Source organism: Phacochoerus africanus, chromosome 3 (assembly GCF_016906955.1).
Source record: "Phacochoerus africanus isolate WHEZ1 chromosome 3, ROS_Pafr_v1, whole genome shotgun sequence".
NCBI lineage: Eukaryota > Metazoa > Chordata > Mammalia > Artiodactyla > Suidae > Phacochoerus > Phacochoerus africanus.
In genome coordinates, this window is record NC_062546.1 from 190,088,972 (window position 1) to 190,110,252 (window position 21,281).

General features: G+C 41.9%; 1 protein-coding gene across 2 annotated transcripts in view; it reads right to left on the reverse strand.

Annotated features, from left to right (window-relative positions):
* Nucleotides 1–17,179, reverse strand: part of FARSB (phenylalanyl-tRNA synthetase subunit beta) — an 81,429-nt gene extending 64,250 nt beyond the window's left edge. For both annotated transcript variants that reach the window (XM_047773625.1, XM_047773624.1), the window contains exons 1-5: nucleotides 17,104–17,179; nucleotides 9,506–9,561; nucleotides 5,247–5,401; nucleotides 3,032–3,101; nucleotides 2,050–2,165 (exon numbers count right to left, since the gene is read on the reverse strand). In XM_047773625.1, the coding sequence (XP_047629581.1) occupies nucleotides 2,050–2,165; nucleotides 3,032–3,101; nucleotides 5,247–5,401; nucleotides 9,506–9,561; nucleotides 17,104–17,161 (455 nt within the window). In that variant the 5' untranslated portion in view covers nucleotides 17,162–17,179. The remainder of the gene's footprint in view (nucleotides 1–2,049; nucleotides 2,166–3,031; nucleotides 3,102–5,246; nucleotides 5,402–9,505; nucleotides 9,562–17,103) is intronic.
* Between the last annotated feature and the right edge of the window lie 4,102 nt (nucleotides 17,180–21,281).

Here is a 21,281-nt window from a genome sequence, read left to right on the forward strand (position 1 = left end):
TGAGGTCACTGAAAGGAGAGGACAGCTTGATGCAGACAGAGAACTCTGATATCTGCAGAGAGGCCCGCTCAAGAATTGAGTTGAGTACTACTCAGTATGTGCTTGTGAGGAAACCACCTCAGGCCAGGCAGAGAACTCACAAAGACTGAAAACCTCACTCTTCACATGGGAACAAGGGTCTCATTCAAATTAAGTAAGGAAATGCCTTCCAATTTAGGTACAAATTAGATTCTTCAAGTGACCAGGGCAGACAACTGGGCTCAACAAGCACTTGCTAGCTATATCAATGTTTGTCCAAACTCCTCTATTTTGTCCTTCATTTTGAAACTATATTTAAAGTCTTATTGTTTCACTTAATAATATCATTACCTGCAAGACAACAAATAGATTCTCTTTGTAAAAGAACTTGAAACAAATGTTATTTGGAATCTGAGAAAAGAAGTTTCTTCCACCATGAATGAAAAGATCTTTCAAGGAAAAACAAAAAAACTTGTGGGCTTAACCACAGGTATTTTTTAATTTTTTATTTTATTTTTTGTCTTTTTGCCATTTCTTGGGCCGCTCCCGCAGCATATGGAGGTTCCCAGGCTAGGCGTTGAATCAGAGCTGTAGCCACCAGCCTATGTCAGACCCACAGCAACGTGGGATCCAAGATGCGTCTGCGACCTACACCACGGCTCACGGCAACACCAGATCCTTAACCCACTGAGCAAGGCCAGGGATCGAACCCTCAACCTCATGGTTCCTAGTCAGATTTGTTAACCACTGAGCCACAACGGGAACTCCCAGGTGTTTTGTTTTTAAACTACTTGCATACCAGAAGAAAATGCCCAAGTCCACCCCAGCCCCGTCTCCAGCCCATCCCTTACACACAAGCCCCTGCTAATTTCCCTAGCTACCAAACTGCAACTATTGAAATTATTAATAAAAATCATTTGTCTATTTTTACCTAAGACATATAAAACTGCTGCCTTTGACTAGTATAAAATAACTTACAGTGATGTATTTTAGGACCAAAACGCACATACACAAAAAAACTTGGTATGCTAGCTAAAGGCCGAAGTCGACTTATCATTAGTAAATATATAATTTCTATTAGGATTTTTGAAATCTTGAAATTAGTTCCAGGACTCCCTTTGCTAACTTCCTCAACCATTAGGAGTTCAGGAATGATACAGGTCTGAAGATCACCGCACTAAGGGGAACTGAACTGTATGGGAAATGATGTCCAGCAATACCAAGGACAGAATAAGAAAATTCAGGTATTTAAAAGTCTCAAGGAGTTCCCATCATGGTGCAGTGGAAACGACTCCAACTAGGAATCATGAGGTTGCGGATTCGATTCCTGGCCTTGCTCAGTAGGTTAAGGATCCAGCGTTGCCATGAGCTGTGGTGAAGGTTACAGAAGCAGCTGGGATCTGGCATTGCTGTGGCTTCAGTGTAGGCCAGCAGCTGCAGCTCCAATTAGACCCCTAGCCTGGGAACCTCCATATGCTGTGGGTGCAGCCCTAAAAAGATAAAAGACAAAGAATAACTAAATGAAAAATAAAAGTCTCAAGTTTCCTGTATCAGTTTGTGATATTTTCACTCAAAATGCAAGATCTAGACAAAAATTTGTCTGTTTTTAAAATAATGAGTTATAATTCAAAATACCATGGTTTAATATTTAGTCATATAATTCACTGCTCAAGATTTGAGCCAAAAAAACAAGAACAAGAAATAAAAACCAAGAAAAACTCTAGGACTACATATTTCTCCTCTATACAGTACTCAAAATCTCTCTTATTTCTCCATGCATACACCATTTACAAGCAGTGACAGAGTTGTTCGCTAAAATTTAAACTTACTTAAATTTGAATTAGTTAAGCAAATTTAAACTCTTATTACCCTCATATATCATTAATTTAGAAATGCTTTGGGGAAAAAGGCAGTGGAGGAAGAAAGGAAAGAGGGAGGGAAAGAGGAAGAGTAAGGAGAAGGGGAGTGGATGAGAAAGGGATGGTCAGGAGCCGGGGGGTGGAGGGGGGACGACCCGATGCAACCACGAACCTGCAGATGTTCTGATGTAATTTCTCCTGAAGTTCAATGAAGCTGTCATACCGATCTTTAGTAAACTTCATGTTTCGTAGAACCGCTGCAACAGCATACGGGCGTATTTTAGCTGTCTGAAATTCATTACATCATTAGAGATGGTGGATAGTAAGGCTTTTCTTTGTAATAACATCTTGTAACTGAAAGTTAACTGTCACAAATTTTCATTCAAACAAGCGTGTATTCATTCATTCAATCAACAAGTAATAAAATACAGTGGTGAAGAGGAAAAAGTCATTGTCCTCAGGTAATTTACATTTCAATAAGATTTCTGAAAATTTACTAAATTATTGAGAAAAAAAAAATTAACCTTTAAGTAGACTGCTCATAGTTAATATTTCTACCAAAATAGCCTTTCCTGAAAAGATTTTCTTTCTAAAGTTTATTAGTATACCACAATGTAAACAACTGTATCTCAAATGTATTTTAAACATTTGGATGTTATTTTCCAAAATTATTCATGGAAAACAGATGCTGTGTTCCCTTTCACTTCTTTGTAAAAATAAAATGACAGTTTTTTTGTGTGTCTTTTTTTTTTGTCTTTTCTAGGGCTGCACCCTCGGCATATAGAGGTTCCCAGGCTAGGGGTCTAATCTGAGCTGTAGCCGCCGGCCTACGCCAGAGCCACAGCAACGCGGGATCCGAGCCGCGTCTGCAACCTACACCACAGCTCAGGGCAACGCCGGATTGTTGACCCACTGAGCAAGGGCAGGGACCGAACCCGCAACCTCATGGTTCCTAGTCGGATTCGTTAACCACTGAGCCACGAAAGGAACTCCCAAAATGACAATTTTTAAGAGCTAGAGGCTAAATATACATCCACGTTAGCAAATGGTCAAAGAAAACTACATTTGGCAGAAGGCTCAGCTTTGTCCCACCTTATAGATACGTACACAAAAGAGACGTTTTTAAATGGAAAGAAAGACTTGATCCTTATTACCTCTTCTGTGATGATTAATTTCTGGATTTCTCCATTGGGCATTACCCGTTTATACACTGGAGCCTTTATCCTAAAATATTAAAACAAATTTACGCATTATTAACCACAGCATTTGATAAACTAATTTTATTCTGTGTATAGAAAGTATACAAAATGAATAGAAATAGGACAATGGATTAAAGTTACAGCATATCAAATTTGGGCTGAATATTAAAAAAAAAAAAAAAAAAACCCAAACCTAACAAACTTTCTAATATTTTCAGTTGTCTAAAAAGGGCTAGCATGCCTCATGGTAATGTCTCATCACTGAAGTCACAACAGAGGCCAGAAAACCATTAACTAAGCATCTATAATCATCTGAGGAGCTAGATTAAATAACTTTTATTACAACCATGAGATTGAGTGTCTAAGAAAAATACGCCTTATTAAAAATACACATGGGTTGGAGCTCCCGTCATGGCGCAGTGGTTAACGAATCTGACTAGGAACCATGAGGTTGTGGGTTCGATCCCTGGCCTTGCTCAGTGGGTTAAGGATCCAGCATTGCTGTGGCTGTGGTGTAGGTTGCAGACGTGGCTTGGATCCCCGAGTCGCTGTGCCTCTGGCGTAGGCCATCGGATATAGCTCTGATTAGACCCCTAGCCTGGGAACCTCCATATGCCGCAGGTGTGGCCCTAGAAAAGGCAAAAAGACAAATAAATAAATAAATAATAAAAATAAATAAAAATACACATGGCCTGGTCCCTTCTGGACCTAATCAGGATATTCAAGGGAAACGCCTGGTAAACAGTACATTCTGAAGGCATAGTCTAGGTAATTGTTATACCAGCGGAGGGTGAGAATTACCATTTTTAAGTCAGTGCTTTTTAAACCTCAAGGTGCCTACGATCAACTAGAGAATTTGTTAAACCACATATTCTGATTCAGTAGGTCTTGGGTAGAGGCTGGGATTCTGCAGTTCTAACAAGCTCCCAGTGTTACATATGATGCTGGTCCACAGCTCATACTCTGAGTGGCGAAGCTTTTAAGTCACTTTCCTAATTCTGTCTCATTCTAAAAATCATACGAAGTGCCTGCTAAAAATAGAAATTCAAATCAGGCAGCTTTGGGAAATACACTATAAGGGATTATCCCTGACCTTAAAATATAAACATCTGATTGTCATGTGAAGAACCAACTGGGTGGACCCCTAAATTTCAACTACCTTAACCAAATGCCTAACTATCACCGTTTCACTAACATCCATCACTCATCTGAAGGCCTAATAGTTCCAGAGTCTAGCCCATCAGCCTGAGGCTCTTAGTCTTTTGCACCTGACTAGGTAATATATAAATAATCAAAGCCAAAAACAATTATTGTTGATAGCTTTACTGTTTCACCTCTTTTTCACTTTATATGTTTATCATTTTCTACGTGAAGAGTTGGAAGGGGACCTAAAAATATTTTTAATTAAAAATTAGAGATGAAATTAGCAAAGTTAATTAACTTGCCCCTAGTCAACAGAGATCTTCAGTTTTCTGGTTAGAAAGCTCCATTCCCAAGCTTCCTCAGAATTCTTAAGAAAACAGCATATGGAGTTCCCACAGTGGCTCAGTGGTTAACGAATCTGACTAGCATCCGTAAGCATCCAGGTTCGATCCCTGGCCCTGCTCAGTGGGTTAAGGATCCAGCATTGCCTTGAGCTGTGGTGTAGGTCACAGATGTGTTTCAGATCCTGTGTTGCTGTGGCTGTGGTGCAGGCCAGCAGCTACAGCTCCTATTTGACCCCTAGCCTGGGAATCTCCACATGCCACAGGTACAGCCCTAAAAAAAGACAAAAGAAAAAAAAATTTTTTTTTTAACTTAAAAATAAAAAAAAATTAAAAAAAATTAAAAAAAAGGATTTGGCATTGTCACTGCTGCGGCTTGGGTTCAATCCCTGGCCCATGGATTTCCTCATATCATGGGAATGGCAAAAAAAAAAAAAAAAAAAAACCCACAAAACAAAGAAAAAAACACTCCCAAAATGAAAGGCTATGACTCAATATTCAGGCAAATTTTCACACAGCTACAATTCTACAATTTATAGGCTCCGATCATCCCTCTATGCAGACCTAAAGCTGTGTTCCTGTCCAGTACATTTTTTGCTAGAGACTTATACAGGGATGCTGATAATGTTGAGCAAAGAAAACAGAAATACAAATTAGCCAAATATTTACTGAACATGTTCCCTTACCTTTCTTTGAAGACTTGAAGTCCTCGAACCAATCCTTCCAGACAAAGGAGATCATATCTATTGGCAGGGACGTCAATTTTGTAGAGAACAACATCAGAGGCCCCCTGTGCCTTTTCATTACCTTGTTCCTTACTTATAATTTCCTTCTCAGAAGTCTAAAACAAATCCCAAACATAAAATAAAACTAAATAAACCTAAATTCTTTTGAAAAAGTAGTTAGCAGTCCTATAAAGTAGTTGACTACATTATCCCTATTCTTCCCAGGGTAGCAAAAATCCATCTAAATAAAGCAAGGACGGGCCAAATCATGACTGCCACCCATTTCTGTACATGAAGTTTTACTGCAACACAGCCAGGCCTATTCATTTATATTTCAACTACTATTACTTACAAAATGCAACAACTGAGTTGTGACTATATAAGCTTCAAAGCTTACTATCTGGCTCTTTACAGAAAAAAGTTGCCCCTCCTTGATCTAAAAGAAAATGAAAGCACAAACAAGAACATAGGGCAACAACAGGGAGTGGGCAACAACAGGGAGTTCCTGCCATGGGTCAGTGGTAACAAACCCACCCAGGATCCATGAGGATGTGGGTTCAATCCCTAGCCTTGATCAGTGGGTTAACAATCTGGCAATGACGTGAGCTGTGGTAGTCACAGATGTGGCTCAGATCTGGTGTTGCTGTGGCCGGCATCTGTAGCTTCAACCCCTAGGCTGGGAATTTCCATATGCCAAGGGTTCGGCCCTAAAAAGCAAAAAACAAAAAAAAAAGAACATAGAGCAACAACAATAAAAGTTTCAATGAGGCAAAGTAAAGAGAATTCACCAAAAAAAAGATTCCACTTTTCATAATGATACTGAAAGCTAAATCCAAGCCTAGAAGCAACTGGGGATGAAAGTGATGCTATAAAAGCAAATAACATCTGAAGCTCCTGATGAAGAGATTTTCAGAAGCTGTGGAATAAATTAGAAGGGATTATAGGTACAATGGGAAGAAATCTAATGACAGTAAAAGGTACAGAGTAGCAGGAATGAAAACAAACAAGGAGAAGAAGAAATACCACTAAAATAATTTCTAACACAGGAGCAAAAAGCTTAGAACATCTCAGTCACCAGATTCTTATTCTATTCTTAGAAATAATCATTGCCAAGAAGTTAAATTCTATTCCCTGTGTTTACTACAACAGCAAACTGTATAAATACTTAAGAAATGTTCAATCAAAACGCTAGAAAAACATATTCCAACTGTTAATGTTACCCACTAATTATGTGGAAACCCCTCTTAACTAGAACTCCTACTGCTTCCACCAACAACCTGCTAAAATAACTGATGGATTCCTATCAAAACATGTAATGATTTTTGTTTTACATGATGCCCTCCCACTGCCACAGTATGAGCAGTTCAAATTATTGTCCAAATAAAGAATTATAGTCTGCACTGGTACTGCATATAGAAAAATTTGCTTTTGATCAATAAGCACTGTGTGTCACACTTGAGGAATCAGTCCATACAATGCTGGGGCCACACAAGGCTTTGCTGGGCTCCAAAGAACACCTATACTGGGCATCTTGAACTCAGGAGGCATATTTTAAAATTTGGGAAAAGTTAAAAATAAAAAAGGAATAGGAAGAAGAGGGAGCAGGAAAGGGGAAGAGAAATGAAGGGGGTGGGGAGGTATATAAGAAGAGGCAGGGGAAGAAATTAGAATTTAAACCCCGAGTTCAATCAATTGGATCAATAAAATTGCCCCCCCCTTTTTTATGTCTTTTTGTTGTTGTTGTTGTTGTTGTTGCTATTTCTTGGGCCGCACCCGCGGCATATGGAGGTTCCCAGGCTAGGGGTTGAATCAGAGCTGTAGCCACCGGCCTACGCCAGAGCCACAGCAACGCGGGATCCGAGCCGCGTCTGCAACCTACACCACAGCTCACGGCAACGCCGGATCCTTAACCCACTGAGCAAGGGCAGGGACCGAACCCGCAACCTCATGGTTCCTAGTCGGATTCGTTAACCACTGCGCCACGACGGGAACTCCCCCCCCCCTTTTTTTTAAAGAAAGATGAGTCACCTCATAGGGGATGCTGGATTTCAGGAGGGATCCATATAAATAAGGGGAGAAAATGTGGCACCCAGGGAAAAGAAGGCATATGAACAAAAAAATGGCCTATTTCTTTTGCAAATAAGACAGTTGCTTAAACTTTCATTTTCAGTATCTGACTTAATGATCATCTGTGAAAACTGGGTTTGTCAATACTAACAAAAGTGCTATGGAAATCAAGGACCACAGAAATTTTGAAGCCAGAGGGATCTGCAGAGATCATGTAATCCAAACCCTTTATTTTAATTTGATTTTTTATTTTTCTAGGTTTTTATTTTTTCTATTATAGTTGATTTACATTGTTCTGTTGATATCTGCTGCTAAGTGACCCAGTCTTACATACATGTATGTGTATATATACACACACATTCTCATTCTCGCATTATCCTACATCATGTTCCATCACAAGTGACTAAATATAGTTCCCTGAGCTCTACAGCAGATAATCCAAACCCTTTATTTCACAGATGAAAAGGAGGCCAGAGAGGCAAGTGACCAGAGCTGTCCATGGTCACATAGCTAGTAAGTGTGGAAGCTCAAGCTATTACTCAATTTTCCTGATATCCATTCCAATGCTTAGATATCACACAGCCTCAAACATAACTGGGTTCTAAAAAATTATATAGGAGTTCCCATCATGGCGCAGCAGAAACAAATCCAACTAGGAATCATGAGGTTGCGAGTTTGATCCCTGGCCTTGCTCAGTGGGTTAAGGATCTGGCATTGCTATGAGCTGTGGTGTAGGTTGCAGACGCAGCTTGGATCTGGTGTTGTTGTGGCTCTGGCATAGACTGGCAGCAACAACTCGGATTAGACCCCTAGCCTGGGAACCTCCATATGCCGCGAGTGCGGCCCTAAAAGGACAAAAGACAAAAAAAAAAAAAAATTTCTATAAACTGCAAAAATCTCAGCTGACTTCTCAAGCATACAGATACTAATTAATTTAAAAAAAATCTTCCTGTAACATTACTAAAGAAGTAGCAGAAGGAGTTCCTATCAGTGGTTAACGAAGCCTACTAGGAATCATGAGGTTGTGGGTTCGATCCCTGGCCTCGCTTAGTGGGTTAAGGATCTGGCGTTGCTGTGAGCTGTGGTATATGTCGCAGACACGGCTCAGATCCCGAGTTGCTGTGGCCCTAGTGTAGGCTGGCAGTTACAGCTCCAATTAGACTCCTAGCCTGGGAACCTCCATATGCCTCGGGAGTGGCCTTAAAGACAAAAAGACCAAAAAAAAAAAAAAGGAAAGAAAGAGAACGATAAATACCACATGACATCACTTATATCTGGAATCTAATATACAGCACAAATGACCATTTCCACAGAAAAGAAAATCACGGACTAGGAGAATAAACTTGTGGTTGCCAAGGGGGAGGGGGAGGGAGTGGGATGGACTGGGAGCTTGGGGTTAATAGATGCAGACTATTGCCTTTGGAATGGATTAGCAATGAGATCCTGCTGTGTAGCACTGGGACCTATGTCTGGTCACTTGTGATAGAGTATGATAATGTGAGAAAAAAGAATGTGTACATATATGTGTAACTGGGTCACCATGCTGTAGAGTGGAAAATTGACAGAACACTGTAAAACAGCTATAAGGAAAAAAAAATAAAAATCACTATATAAAAAAAGAAAATGCTTCAAAATCATCTTTACAAGCAATTCTTCAAAAAGTGGGAGATCATTTGATAAGATCAACGTACAGCGTAATAAATGAGGAACGAATTAACACTGGTTAAATAAGCCTGGGGAAGGTGGGGTGGGGCACAGAGGACTTGAAAGAGTGGAAGCCACAGGCCAAGGAAACATCAAATGGCTGAAGCAGAGTTGCCACTGCTCCCAGCACCCTTCCACGTGGTTATCTGCCAGTGGTACCTCACTACTGGGGAGCTGGCTCTCATCCTGGGGTTACCTGAGAGGGTCGACCCACCTCCACAGCACTAGCCTGTTGACCTGGGGTGACTGCATTAGAAGAAAGCATGAATCCCTTTGGAGACTTTACACAAAGCACACTCTTAGAACCAGAGTTCAGCCCCTTAACACGGAGAACACAGAAATCACCAAGATCCACAGATGCTGCATCTTAGTCTAACCAGAAGGTAACAAAGATAAAATACAATGAACTTACACACAGAATATTAAAGAAATATATATCCAATACATACAATTTCATCGAGTTCCAGACCAAATTCAAAACATAGTTCATCAAATTCTTCATTGGCTAGAAAAAAAAAAAAAAAGAGATTGCTAATTTTAATCCATTCAGTATAAATGAAAATAGCATACAAACTGCATTTTTTAAATCATCTTACATCAAGCATACTAAATAGCAGGCAGCAGATATCACCACTTAAAAACAAATCAAAAAAAGCTGAGCCAAAAAGACTTTAAAGAAAAAAACAAAACTATTAAATAAAGCACTGATTCATCTAATATTAGCTAAGAGTTAGGTTACATTTACTTGGAAGAAAAACAATTCTAAGTAGGGATCCAGTGTAAATGTAGGCTCCAAATCATAGCTCCAACACAATGGAGTAGTACCCTATAAATCCTATCATTTAAAATTCTATGAGGCAGCCTGACAGCTGGCTTTGGAGCAAGGCCAATTTGAGTTCAATTTCTGATGGTTCCGCCTACTAGTTCTGAGAGCTTGGCACCTCAGGTAAACTTTCTGATTTCTATTCATAAAGTAGCATTTCACAGCCACTTATTCATAAGCATGCAACTGTGGAAAGATTTCAATGTGTTTCATGCAGAAAATGAGCCTGGCATAGCACCCTGAAACACAGTTATGTTGCAATAATTAACAATTCTCTTATTTTTAAATTATATCCTGCTCTGCTTTGCTACTTGAAAAAGCATTTTCAGGGTTTTCTTATTACCAAACATAGATGCAACTCAGAATCCACATTGCTGTGGCATAGGTGAGAAGCCACAGCTCCAATTCAACCCCCAACCTGGGAACCTCCATGTGCCTCGGTGCAGCCCTAAAAGAACAACAACACACTGAACACAAACCATTGCCAGTACAGTCTAGTGAAAAGCTGGTCTTAAGATTCCTGATCCTGACACTGAACTTCAACTTAACAGACATTTATTAAGCACCTACTTCATGTTGGCACGGTACTAGGTGCAAGGGCTACAAAGATAAATAAAACACAATTCCTGCCTTAAGTACTCCCTACACTAGTAAACAAACCACATGTATAAATAAAGTAACATTAATAATACTGTTGGAGTTCCCATCATGGCTCAGCGGTTAATGAATCTGACTAGGAACCATGAGGTTTCGGGTTCGATCCCTGGCCTTGCTCAGTGGGTTAAGGATCCAGTGTTGCCGTGAGCTATGGTGTAGGTCGCAGATGCAGCTCGGATCTGGCATTGCTGTGGCTGTACTGTAGGCCAGTGGCTATAGCTCTGCTTCGACCCTTAGCCTGAGAAACTCCACATGCCGTGGGTAAGGCCCTAAAAAGACAATAAATAAAATAATAATAATAATGTTAAGTGCAAGGTACAGAGTGGGCACAAAGGAAGCAAATTAACTCCACTGAGGGTCAGCAAAGGCTTCACAGAGAGTTCATTAGGAAAGGACTCTGGGGAATGAGACAGCAGCATGGCCATTTGGAAAGTTCAATACAGATAAAGCATGAAGGTCATGTCAGGAAGAGATATGATTGAACAAGTAGAAAGAAGTCAGCTCATAAGGCCAAGGGATTTGCCCTCTGGCCCCAGGCAGCAGGGAGTTACACTAAAGGCTTTTCAGTTGGGCAACAGCATGATTAGCTCTGCATTTTATTTTTTTTATTTTTTGTCTTTTTGCCATTTCTTGGACCTCTCCCATGGCATATGGAGGTTCCCGGGCTAGGGATCGAATCGGAGCCATAGCTGCCGGCCTACGCCAGAGCCATAGCGACTCGGGGATCCAAGCCGCGTCTGCAACCTACACCACAGCTCACGGCAACGTCGGATCCTTAACCCACTGAGCAAGGCCAGGGATCGAACCTACAACCTCACCATTCCTAGTCGGACTCGTTAACCACTGAGCCACGACGGGAACTCCTTAGCTCTGCATTTTAAAGGAAGTTGTGGGGTGGTAGATGGATTGGAACAGGGTCCACTGAAACAAACAAGTGAGATAGTGAGCCTGAAGAAGAAGGAAGAATGTAAGAAATGTTAGAGACATAACCTCTAAGACTCAAGGACTGACTAGGACGTAAGTGAGCAGGGGGCGTCTAGGATGACTCCCACTCACTGGTGGGGATGAACACGTGGGGCGGTGGGGGGAAGGAAATAACAGAGCAAACACGGACGGACACACACACACACACACCCCAGTCATCCCCACATCCTGGTCTTTACACTCTTCTGTGAATTGAGGTCTGAAACAAACCCGAGTGAGCTTGGAAGCATCTTCTCCAGCCCAGCCAAGCCTTGAGGTGACTGCAACCTCTTGAGCAACCAAAGCCAGATTACCCAGCTACATCAATTCCTCTATTCTGCTCTCTCAGAAACTGTGTGAAATAATAAAGATTTACTGTTTTACACTAAGCACTTGGGTAATTTGTTATGCAGCAATAGACAACTAACACAGGCATTGGTCCCTGGAAGTGGTGTGCTGCCATAGCCAAACACAGGAAAACATGGGATGGCTTTGACAGTGTAAATGAAAACCTAAAGTGCCTTGAAAAAGCTGTTAAAAGCCTCAGTTTCTGACAAGGGTACAGGTAAGGATATGGAGGAAAGTAAGAAAGTGTTATTGGAAACTGACAGAAGGTGAATCCTTCTTAGGCAAAGGCAGAAAGTTTAGCAGCACTGCTGCCTACAGTTGGGTGACCCGGAGAACCTCCATATGCTGCGGGTGTGGCCCTAAAACGACAAAAGACAAAAATAAATAAATGAATAAAGGAGCCGGGATCTGATGGTTTTCAAAATTCTCAGCCTCCCCAAATCTAAAACAATAATAAAATTAAGAAATGACTTCTGGAGTTCCCGTTGTGGCTCAGTGGTTAACGAATCCGAGTAGGAACTAGGAGGTTGCGGGTTTGATCCCTGACCTTGCTCAGTGGATCTGGCATTGCCATAAACTGTGGTGCAGGTCGCAGACGAAACTTGGATCCTGCGTTGCTGTGGCTCGGGTATAGGCCGGTGGCTATGGCTCAGATTAGACCCCTAGTCTGGGAACCTCCATGTGCCTCGGGACCGGCCCCAGAAAAGGCAAAAAGACAAAAAAATAAATAAATAAATACATAGAAATGACTTCTGAGCAAAGAGCAAATTCAGAGCATTGCCAGGGAAACATGATCCAAAGATGAAATCAAAGGTATGATTATAAAACCTTGAGACTCAGTAAAATCAAAGGCACTAATCATTCAGACAAAAGGCATTATATATAGAGGAATTGAGGCTGTGCCTCACAAGTGCATTGAGCAAACAACTGAGCTTAAATAAGGGCGTTGTATCTGCAGAAGCCCAAGGTACAAGCAGTTTAATTCAGAGATTAGTGGGTAGTGTGGCTTTTGACTAATTAAGTGGAAACCAGTAAAACTGACCAAAGACCCACAAAGTTTTTTAAATACACATGCAGAAATATTGTGACCTGGAGCTGAAACAGACAGAGAATGAAATAAAGTCTTTGAACCCCCAAAATTCTATTAGTGGGAAACAGCCAGACAAAACTAATCAACTATAGAGCATGTGCTTTCTTTCACTTTTATTTTTAAAAAAATAATAATGAGGATGAAACCAAGGGTGTAGGGCAGAGCCATGGACAGTGACCCCAGGGCTTGAGATCTAATCAAGGACCTCCAATATCTGCCAGTTCAATTTTAGAACTGCCATGGACCAATAACTCCTTTGTGCCTCCCACTTCCCCCTTCTGAAGAGGAATGTCCTATACCCGTCCCACCACTCTAAGTCTCAGGCCATGAGTAATTAAACTCAAGCAGCTGTACTTAAGGAACAATACTTGAAGAACCTCATCCCCCACTGAACCAGACTTAGATGATGAGGCTCTGGATTCTGAGCTGCTGCTACAATAGGATGACACTTCTTGGGGCCTTGGGGGGGTGTGTATTTCATATGAGGGAGGAACACGAATCACCAGGGGCCAGAGGGCAGACTGTGGTAGTCAGCCCCTAAGAACATCCGCCTCCTGGTACCCACACCCTCTGCAGTCTCTACCTATGCAGTGCCAGGATTGGTCCGCGTGACCCAAAGAATATAGCAAAGGGATGATGCATCGCTTCTTAGATGTAGGTAAAAACTGTGGCTTCTGTCTTGAGCACTCTCTTGACTACCTGCTCTCCTGGACCAACAAGTCACCATGTTGCAAACAATCCCATGGAGAGGTCAAGGTAGAAAGCACTGAAGTCTCAAAAAATCAGCAGGGTACCGAGGTCAACCAACAAACACCTGAATGAACTTGGAATTAGACTCTCCAGCCCCACTTAGGCCTTGGGATGATTATAGATCTGATATCTTTACCACAAACAGGTGAGAGCAAGAACCAGCCACCTAAGCCACTCCCCCCCAATCCTTGAACTTCAGAAACAGATAACATACATCATCACAAAACATCATTTGACTGCTGTTTTAAGCTGTTAACTTTGGAGGTAATTTATTATGCAGTAATAGACAACTAACACAGCTAAGCAACTACATCTTTGGTGTTTATATGAAACACACAGGTAGCTCTGGGAGCACTATCAGTGACCACAGCAAGGCAAAATGGGACCAGAGTGAAGAACAGTGAAAACAAATTGACTAACAAGAGTGGCAAGAGGAAAACACCTGAGCAGAAAGGCAGTAAAAATCAGACACAACTTAGAATAGATTTACAAGGAGATCCCGCTGAATAGCATTGAGAACTTTGTCTAGATACTCATGTTGCAACAGAACAAATAGTGGGGGAAAAATGTAATTGTAATGTATACATGTAAGGATAACCTGACCCCCTTGCTGTACAGTGGGAAAATAAAAAAAAAAAATAAAAAAAAAAAAAGAAAGGCAGTAAAAAACGAAGACTAAGGAGACAAAACTGCCCCAGAAGAGCAGAATGAATAAAAGCACCTTGAGGAGTTCCCACTGTGGCACAGTGCATTAAGAATCTTGACTGCAGGAGTTCCCATCATGGCTTAGCCGTTAACGAACCCGACTAGCATCTGAGGACACGGGTTTGATCCCTGGCCTCGCTCAGTGGATTGAGGATCCGACACTGCAGTGAGCGGTGGTGTGGGTCGCAGATGCAGCTCGGATCCCGAGTTGCTGTGGCAGAGGCTGGTGGCTACAGCTCCAATTGGAGCCCTAGCCTGGGAACTTCCATATGCTGTGGTTCCAGCTCTAAAAAAATAAAAAATAAAATAAGACTCAAAAAAAAAGAATCTGACTGTAGTGGCTCAGGTTGCTGTGGAGGAGCAGTGTTTATCTTTTTAGGGCTGCATCCGTGGCATATGGAGGTTCCCAGGCTAGGGGTCGGACCGGAGCTACAGCCGCCAGCCTACGCCACAGCAACTTGGGATTAGAGCCACATCTGTGACATACATCACAGCTCATTGCAACACAAGATCCTTAACCCACTGGGCGAGGCCAGGGATTGAATCTGAGTCCTCAGGGCTGCTAGTCAGACTTGTTTCTGCTGAGCCATGACAGGAACTCCTGGAGGAGCAGTTTCAATCCTCTCCCCAGTGCAGTGGGTTAAAGGATCTGGCATTGCTCCAGCTGAGGCTCGAATTCAATCCCTGGCCTGCAAACTTCAATAGGCTGCAGGTGCTGCCATTAAAAAAGAAAAAAGAAAAAGCAGCTTGAAAAATATCCTTTGCTTATCTTAGATAAGCAAATAAGCGGGGAACGGAAAGGCAGTGACTGAACAAAACAGACGAAACAGTGGGATTTAGGACAAATAAAAAGCAACCCCTGAAGGGACTGAACAAAAGAGGGACCGGAGATAGAAAAGAATGAATGAGACATTATCTGAAAACAAGAAAAAAATGACAGAAGGAGAAAAAAAGGGGGGAAGGGGCAAGAAACAAGCCGGATCCACACTACCTGGAAAAAAGATGCTCTGCCAAACATGTTTTTCCAACTTTGACCTCAACACTTAAAACGTTTCAAGAAAGAACACATGAAAAATAAACTAATGATGGTATTATTACTGACCTTCCTGAAATACATCTCAGTATCAATCTTCCTGAGTGAAATTTTAATAAGTCAGTAGCTGACATATTTATGGATAATCAAAGTACTTGATCTTTCTCAATATGGAAAAAAAAAGAGGGGGAAGCTACAGAATATATTAAAACATCAGATGACAGTGAATAGGTTATAAATCTCATCACTTTTTAAAACCTGATTTTTTTTTTTTTTTTTTACTTTCCCAGCTATGGATACCCAAGTGGTCACAAACATCCTGAGCAAGTATTTGCTACATATCATCTTGTGTAATTCCAGCATGTCATACACAATCAGTGAGAATAAGGTTTGGAAGTACAGGTAAGAAATATAAAAAAGCATAGTATGAGACAAAAAGTATAAGGAATTACAGCCCAGTTCAGAGGATAAGAGTATTACCTCTACTTTCAGGGACTTATCTCAGAACCCTAGAGGGAATAACACTTTAAGAATATAGTTGACCCATGAATAAGACGGGATCAGGGATTCTGATTCCCCCCCCCCCCCCCCCCCGCCGCCGCCCCCATCAAGTCCAAAATCTCTGAATAACTTACAGTTGGCCCTCCTGAGTTCTACACAGCAGGGTTAAACAACCACAGACTACGTAGTACCTTAGTATTTACCAATTCCAACTTAGTTTGTTCAAGGGTCATACTAGTTTGTTCAAGGGTCATACATAGTATCTATAAGTACGCCTTAAGAATCGTTTTTAAAAACTAGCTTTACTTTCCCAGTAACATCTTATTGTAGGAAGCAGTGTTAAACCAACTAGGGCTTTGTTATACTGAGCCCTAGAACCAAAAATAGCTCTCACAAATCAACGAGTACAACCGTTATACAAACTGATAACATGGGACGGGACACATACAACTTCAACTGCTACATCTACAGGGTAACTGATAACTGTACTTAATTAGTCTTCCTATTTTAAATGGTAGTGTTTTCAGAACTAAAGAGAGGAAATGTGGCCTAAAAAGTAAGCCCACCGAGTCACTCAGGGCTCAGCCCACATGTTATAACCCTATCTAATGTTGTTTTTTGCACAGAATCTTTTTCGTTTTCTTGACAGCATTAAACATCAGCTGAAAACGCTGGTCTTAATATCTGCCTCTCCTTCCAGAATGTGATCCTGAACCTTATGTGCCCTCTGCACCGCTGTATTCCCCAAGCGCTAGGAACAGTGCCTGGCACCTAACAGGCGCTCAGTAAATGTTAATAAAAATAATCCTAGCAAAAAAACGCCGTCCCAGCCTCCTGCTCACAAATGGAGTTCCCACAGCGCTCTTCCTATTGCACGCACTTAGCTACACTGAGGGTGCAACCCGGGGCTTCATTCCTGTTCTATTCCCTGACATCTGGCACGCAGCAGGCACTCGATGCGAGATCACTAAATGAATGACACCGCGAGCCCATCAGGTACGAGTGATACAATAGCACCCGCGGAGATGCCGGTTCCCAGAGACTACAGCCAGGCCGCGGGAGTGTCCAAGGCCAAAATCTGCCAGGAAACATGAACTTAGCCACAATGCCTCTTTGGAGGGGAATCCCAGCCTGCCACATAAGGCACAGAACCTAAGCTTATGAGGCTGGCACTCACTGTAGGTCCGGCCCAGAGCTCGGAAGAGCACATCGCGCTTCACGCTGACAGTCGGCATGGTGAGTGGAGCCTACTGCGCCGGCGCAGAGAGCAGGCCCCCTGGGCTCAGCGACCGAGTTATGTAGGCCCCCACGCCTTTCGTGCGGGCTGTCCGGCAATATCGCCAGTTTGCTTCCAACAGTTCCTTCTCTCGTTTTTCATCTGAAAGCAAGTAACTTGTCACCATTAAGCTCAGTAAATATAGTGTAGTCGGGTGAGTAAACTTCAGGTTGAGAAAGGAGAGAGAATCAGATGGAATGGCATGGGATTTAATGGGCAGTAGACCAAACATCCCTCGCTCCTCCAGAGCACTGTAGCCTGAGGTCCCCTCGCCAGGTGGCCAGGGGCGAAGATAGGGGGGCGGGATCAGGAGAGAGAGAATCCTGAGTGAGGATGTGAGCGGGAGGGTTTGAGGCAGCCTGGATGGAAGGCTGTCTGAAACCCAGTTGTGGGAGTTAAATCTGACACAGCCCTGTGGGGCTCCTGGGCTCAGGAGCCTTTCTGTGCACCCCATTTCTTGTTCTTGGGAAATGGGACTCATTCAGCCGCCATGACCTTCCCTGAGTGCCCAGGAACAGGTTCAGGCAGTTGCTGATCAGGGAAGGAACAGTGAAGCAACAGTATAGCCTTTGGGCAGCTTCCTGCTTCCCTCTCAAGGAATACACCTAAGAGAAAAGTTATATTCCCTATGCTTCTTTTAGAAGTGAATACTTTAAAACTGAATAGATTTAGAGTCCTTCCTTGTCATTCTCCCTGACTTAACTGCACCCTAAACACAATCACCTGTGAGCTAAAGATTAGGCACCCTGAGCATAACTGCCTGTGGGTTAAAGATTATTAGCACATGATATTTTTCAGGAACTTTCCTAGTTCTAATCTCTGATCAATATGCCCTTTTCACAAGTGCTGTTATTCTAGGCAATAACCCAGAAGACTGCTGTCAAGAACAATTGACTCCAGCTCTGATTACTAAGATTCCCCAAAGAAAGAAGACTGCATGTTTGTCCCAATCCTGATTCCTATATGAAAACCTGTCTTTCTTCTTTTTACTATAAAACTCCTCGCAATTATGGGGGGGGGGGGGAAGCACAGAATTTAAGGCATTCACCTGCTGTGACCCTTCTTTGCCTGGCAAAGCAATAAAGCCATTTTTTTTTTTCTCCTTTACCCAAAACTCTTGTCTGTGTGTTTCAATTTGGCATCAGTAGACAGAGGCCTAAATCTGGCAACAGGAGCAAGAGAAACTGTTCAACGATTAGCTTTTATCTCATTCCTTAATTTCTCACATTCTTCTATGTGTTATGACTGTGCTTTGTTTGAACATTATAACAGCCCTTTAAGGGAGGCCTCCTTAGAAACGTCTTTTTAAAAGAGGGAACAGGCAGATATTTACTTGTTGTCCACCAGCTGATGCTGTGCTCAATCTTCTGCGGGCTGAGTCTCATAACAACTCTCATTGTAATAGGCAGATAACAGCCCCCAAAGATATCAGGCCCTGGAACCTGTACATGTTAAGTGGAAACAGTCTTTTCAGATTAAGGATTTCCAAATGGAAGACGTTATCTTGCATTATCAAAACGGGCCCTAAATGGAATTACATGTATCCTTATAACAGGGAGGTAGAAGAGGATTCCATGGAGAAACAGAATTGGGGTGTGGGGAGGGACAGTATAACTGCAGCCACAAATGAAGGAATGCCAGCAACCACCAGAAACTAAAGAGGCAAGGATAGATTCTCCCCTGTAGTGTCTAGAGACACTTTGATTTTGGCCCAGGGAAATTGATTCTGGACTTCTTTTACCCAAGATCTGTGAGACAATAAGTTTGTCTTAAGCCACTGAGTTTTGGCAATTTGTTTCAGCAGCCACGAGCAACTAATACACCAGAGTAGGTACCACCATTATTCCCATTTTACAAATAAGAAAACTGAGGCCCACTCTATCTGAGTCACCCATCTCAGAAGGCAGAGTTCCCCAAGGATGCCTTGCCCTTATCCTTTCTACTGTACAGTGAGGAAGGGCTTCCAAGACCATTCAGGTAAGGGAAGAGTAACTGGGTGTGATTTAGGCCTCCCTGACTCCAATTAAGCAGTTTTTTTTTTTTTAATAGCTTCCCCAATGGCTGCAGGCAGTGCCTTTCCAGTGCCTAACATAGCAGACCAGCAGAGGCCCCGCCAATGGCAAATATCTCCAATGCTAAATAAAATTCTCTGCCCCCAAATTGGTACTCATTGAACAATGAATTAATGAATAAAGGACTTCCTGAATTACTACATGCTGACCTGCTCTCCTCTGGGCATTCCAGCGTGTTCTGTGGCCTTTAACCTCAATTTCTTTATCTGTAAAATAGAAATGATAATAAAATACATCCTAGTCACACCTGTCAGGAATATAGTTTGACAACATGAATCAAACTTTTAGACATGTATAATCTTTGATCCTGACATTCAAGTCTTGGGATTATTCTAAGGAAATAATCAAGGAAGTTTTCTTCTGTTCATAGTACAGATAATTTGGAAACAACCTAAATGTCCAACAATATGGGATTTGATGAAATTAATTCGGATACCTGGATACAATAGGATACCATACAAACATTAAAAACGATATTATAGGAGTTCCCGTCGTGGCGCAGTGGTTAAAGAATCCGACGAGGAACCATGAGGTTGCGCGTTCGGTCCCTGCCCTTGCTCAGTGGGTTAAGGATCCGGCGTTGCCGTGAGCTGTGGTGTAGGTTGCAGACGCGGCTCGGATCCCGCGTTGCTGTGGCTCTGGCGTAGGCCGGTGGCTACAGCTCCGATTGGACCCCTAGCCTGGGAACCTCCATATGCCGCGGGAGCGGCCCAAGAAATAGCAACAACAACAACAAAAAAGACAAAAGACAAAAAAAAAAATGATATTATAGGAGTTCCTGTTGTGGCTCAGTGGGATGAGAACTTGACTAGTATCCATGAGGATGCAGGTTTGATTCCTGGCCTCATTCAGTGGGTTAAGGATCCGGTGTTGCTGAAAGCTGCGGAGTAGGTCACAGATGTGGCTCGGATCTGGCACTGCTGTGGCTATGACGTAGATTGGCAGCTGCAGCTCCAATTCAACCCCTATCCTGGGAACTTCCATATGCCACAGGTGCAGCCCAAAAAAGAAAAAAATTACATTTTTTAACATGGAAACAGTTCACAACATATGAAAATAAGTTACTAAACAAAACACTTTAAATGATTTTTTAAATGCATGTATGTATGTGAGTGTTAACAAAAATAAAAGAGCTGGTATGGTATAGACCAAAGTGTTAACAGTGGTTATCTTTGTGTGTTGAGATTATTTTCTTTGTTGTACCTTTTGTATGTTACAGAGTTGTAATTAGCAGGATTACTTCTATTTTGAGGAGAAAAACAGCTGTATTTTGTTCTCCTTGCCTAACCAAACGTTGGTAGACAACCTAATTCTTTCATTATCACATAGCTTGAGTAGCTCTCTGTAATCATGATTGTTTTGCCTGCAAAACATGTAGCATACATAAAGTTTCTGAAATGATTGTGCCACTTTCCTGCAATGCTTGTGGGTTGGACAGCAGTTGGGAAAGAGATATTGTCAGGTCTGAAATCCTTTCCTACATATGTCCTGAAGATGCAGTACTGTGTCTGATGACATCTTACCCTAGAGCAGCAAATAAAGTGGCAGGATGATCCACCAACAGATAAATAGATAAAAATGATGTGATACACACACACACAATGGAATACTACTCAGCCATAAAAAACAATGAAATTCTTCCATTTGCAATAACGCGGATAGACTTTGGAGGGCATTATGCTAAGCGAAATAAGTCAGAGAAAGATAAATACTGTATGATATCATTTATATATGGAATGTAAAAATAAAACAAATGAGTGAATATAATAAAAAAGAAACTCACAGATATGGAGAACAAATTAGTTGTTTTCAATGGGGAGAGAGAAGGGAAGGGGCCAAGATAGGGGTAGGAGCTAAAGATGTATGACTTACTACATATAAAATAAAAAAGCTACAAGGTCACATTGTACAACACAGGGAATATAGCCAATATTTTATAATAACTAGAAATGGAATATAAACTTTAAAAGCTGTAAATGACTATGGTGTAAACCTGAAAGTTAGTAA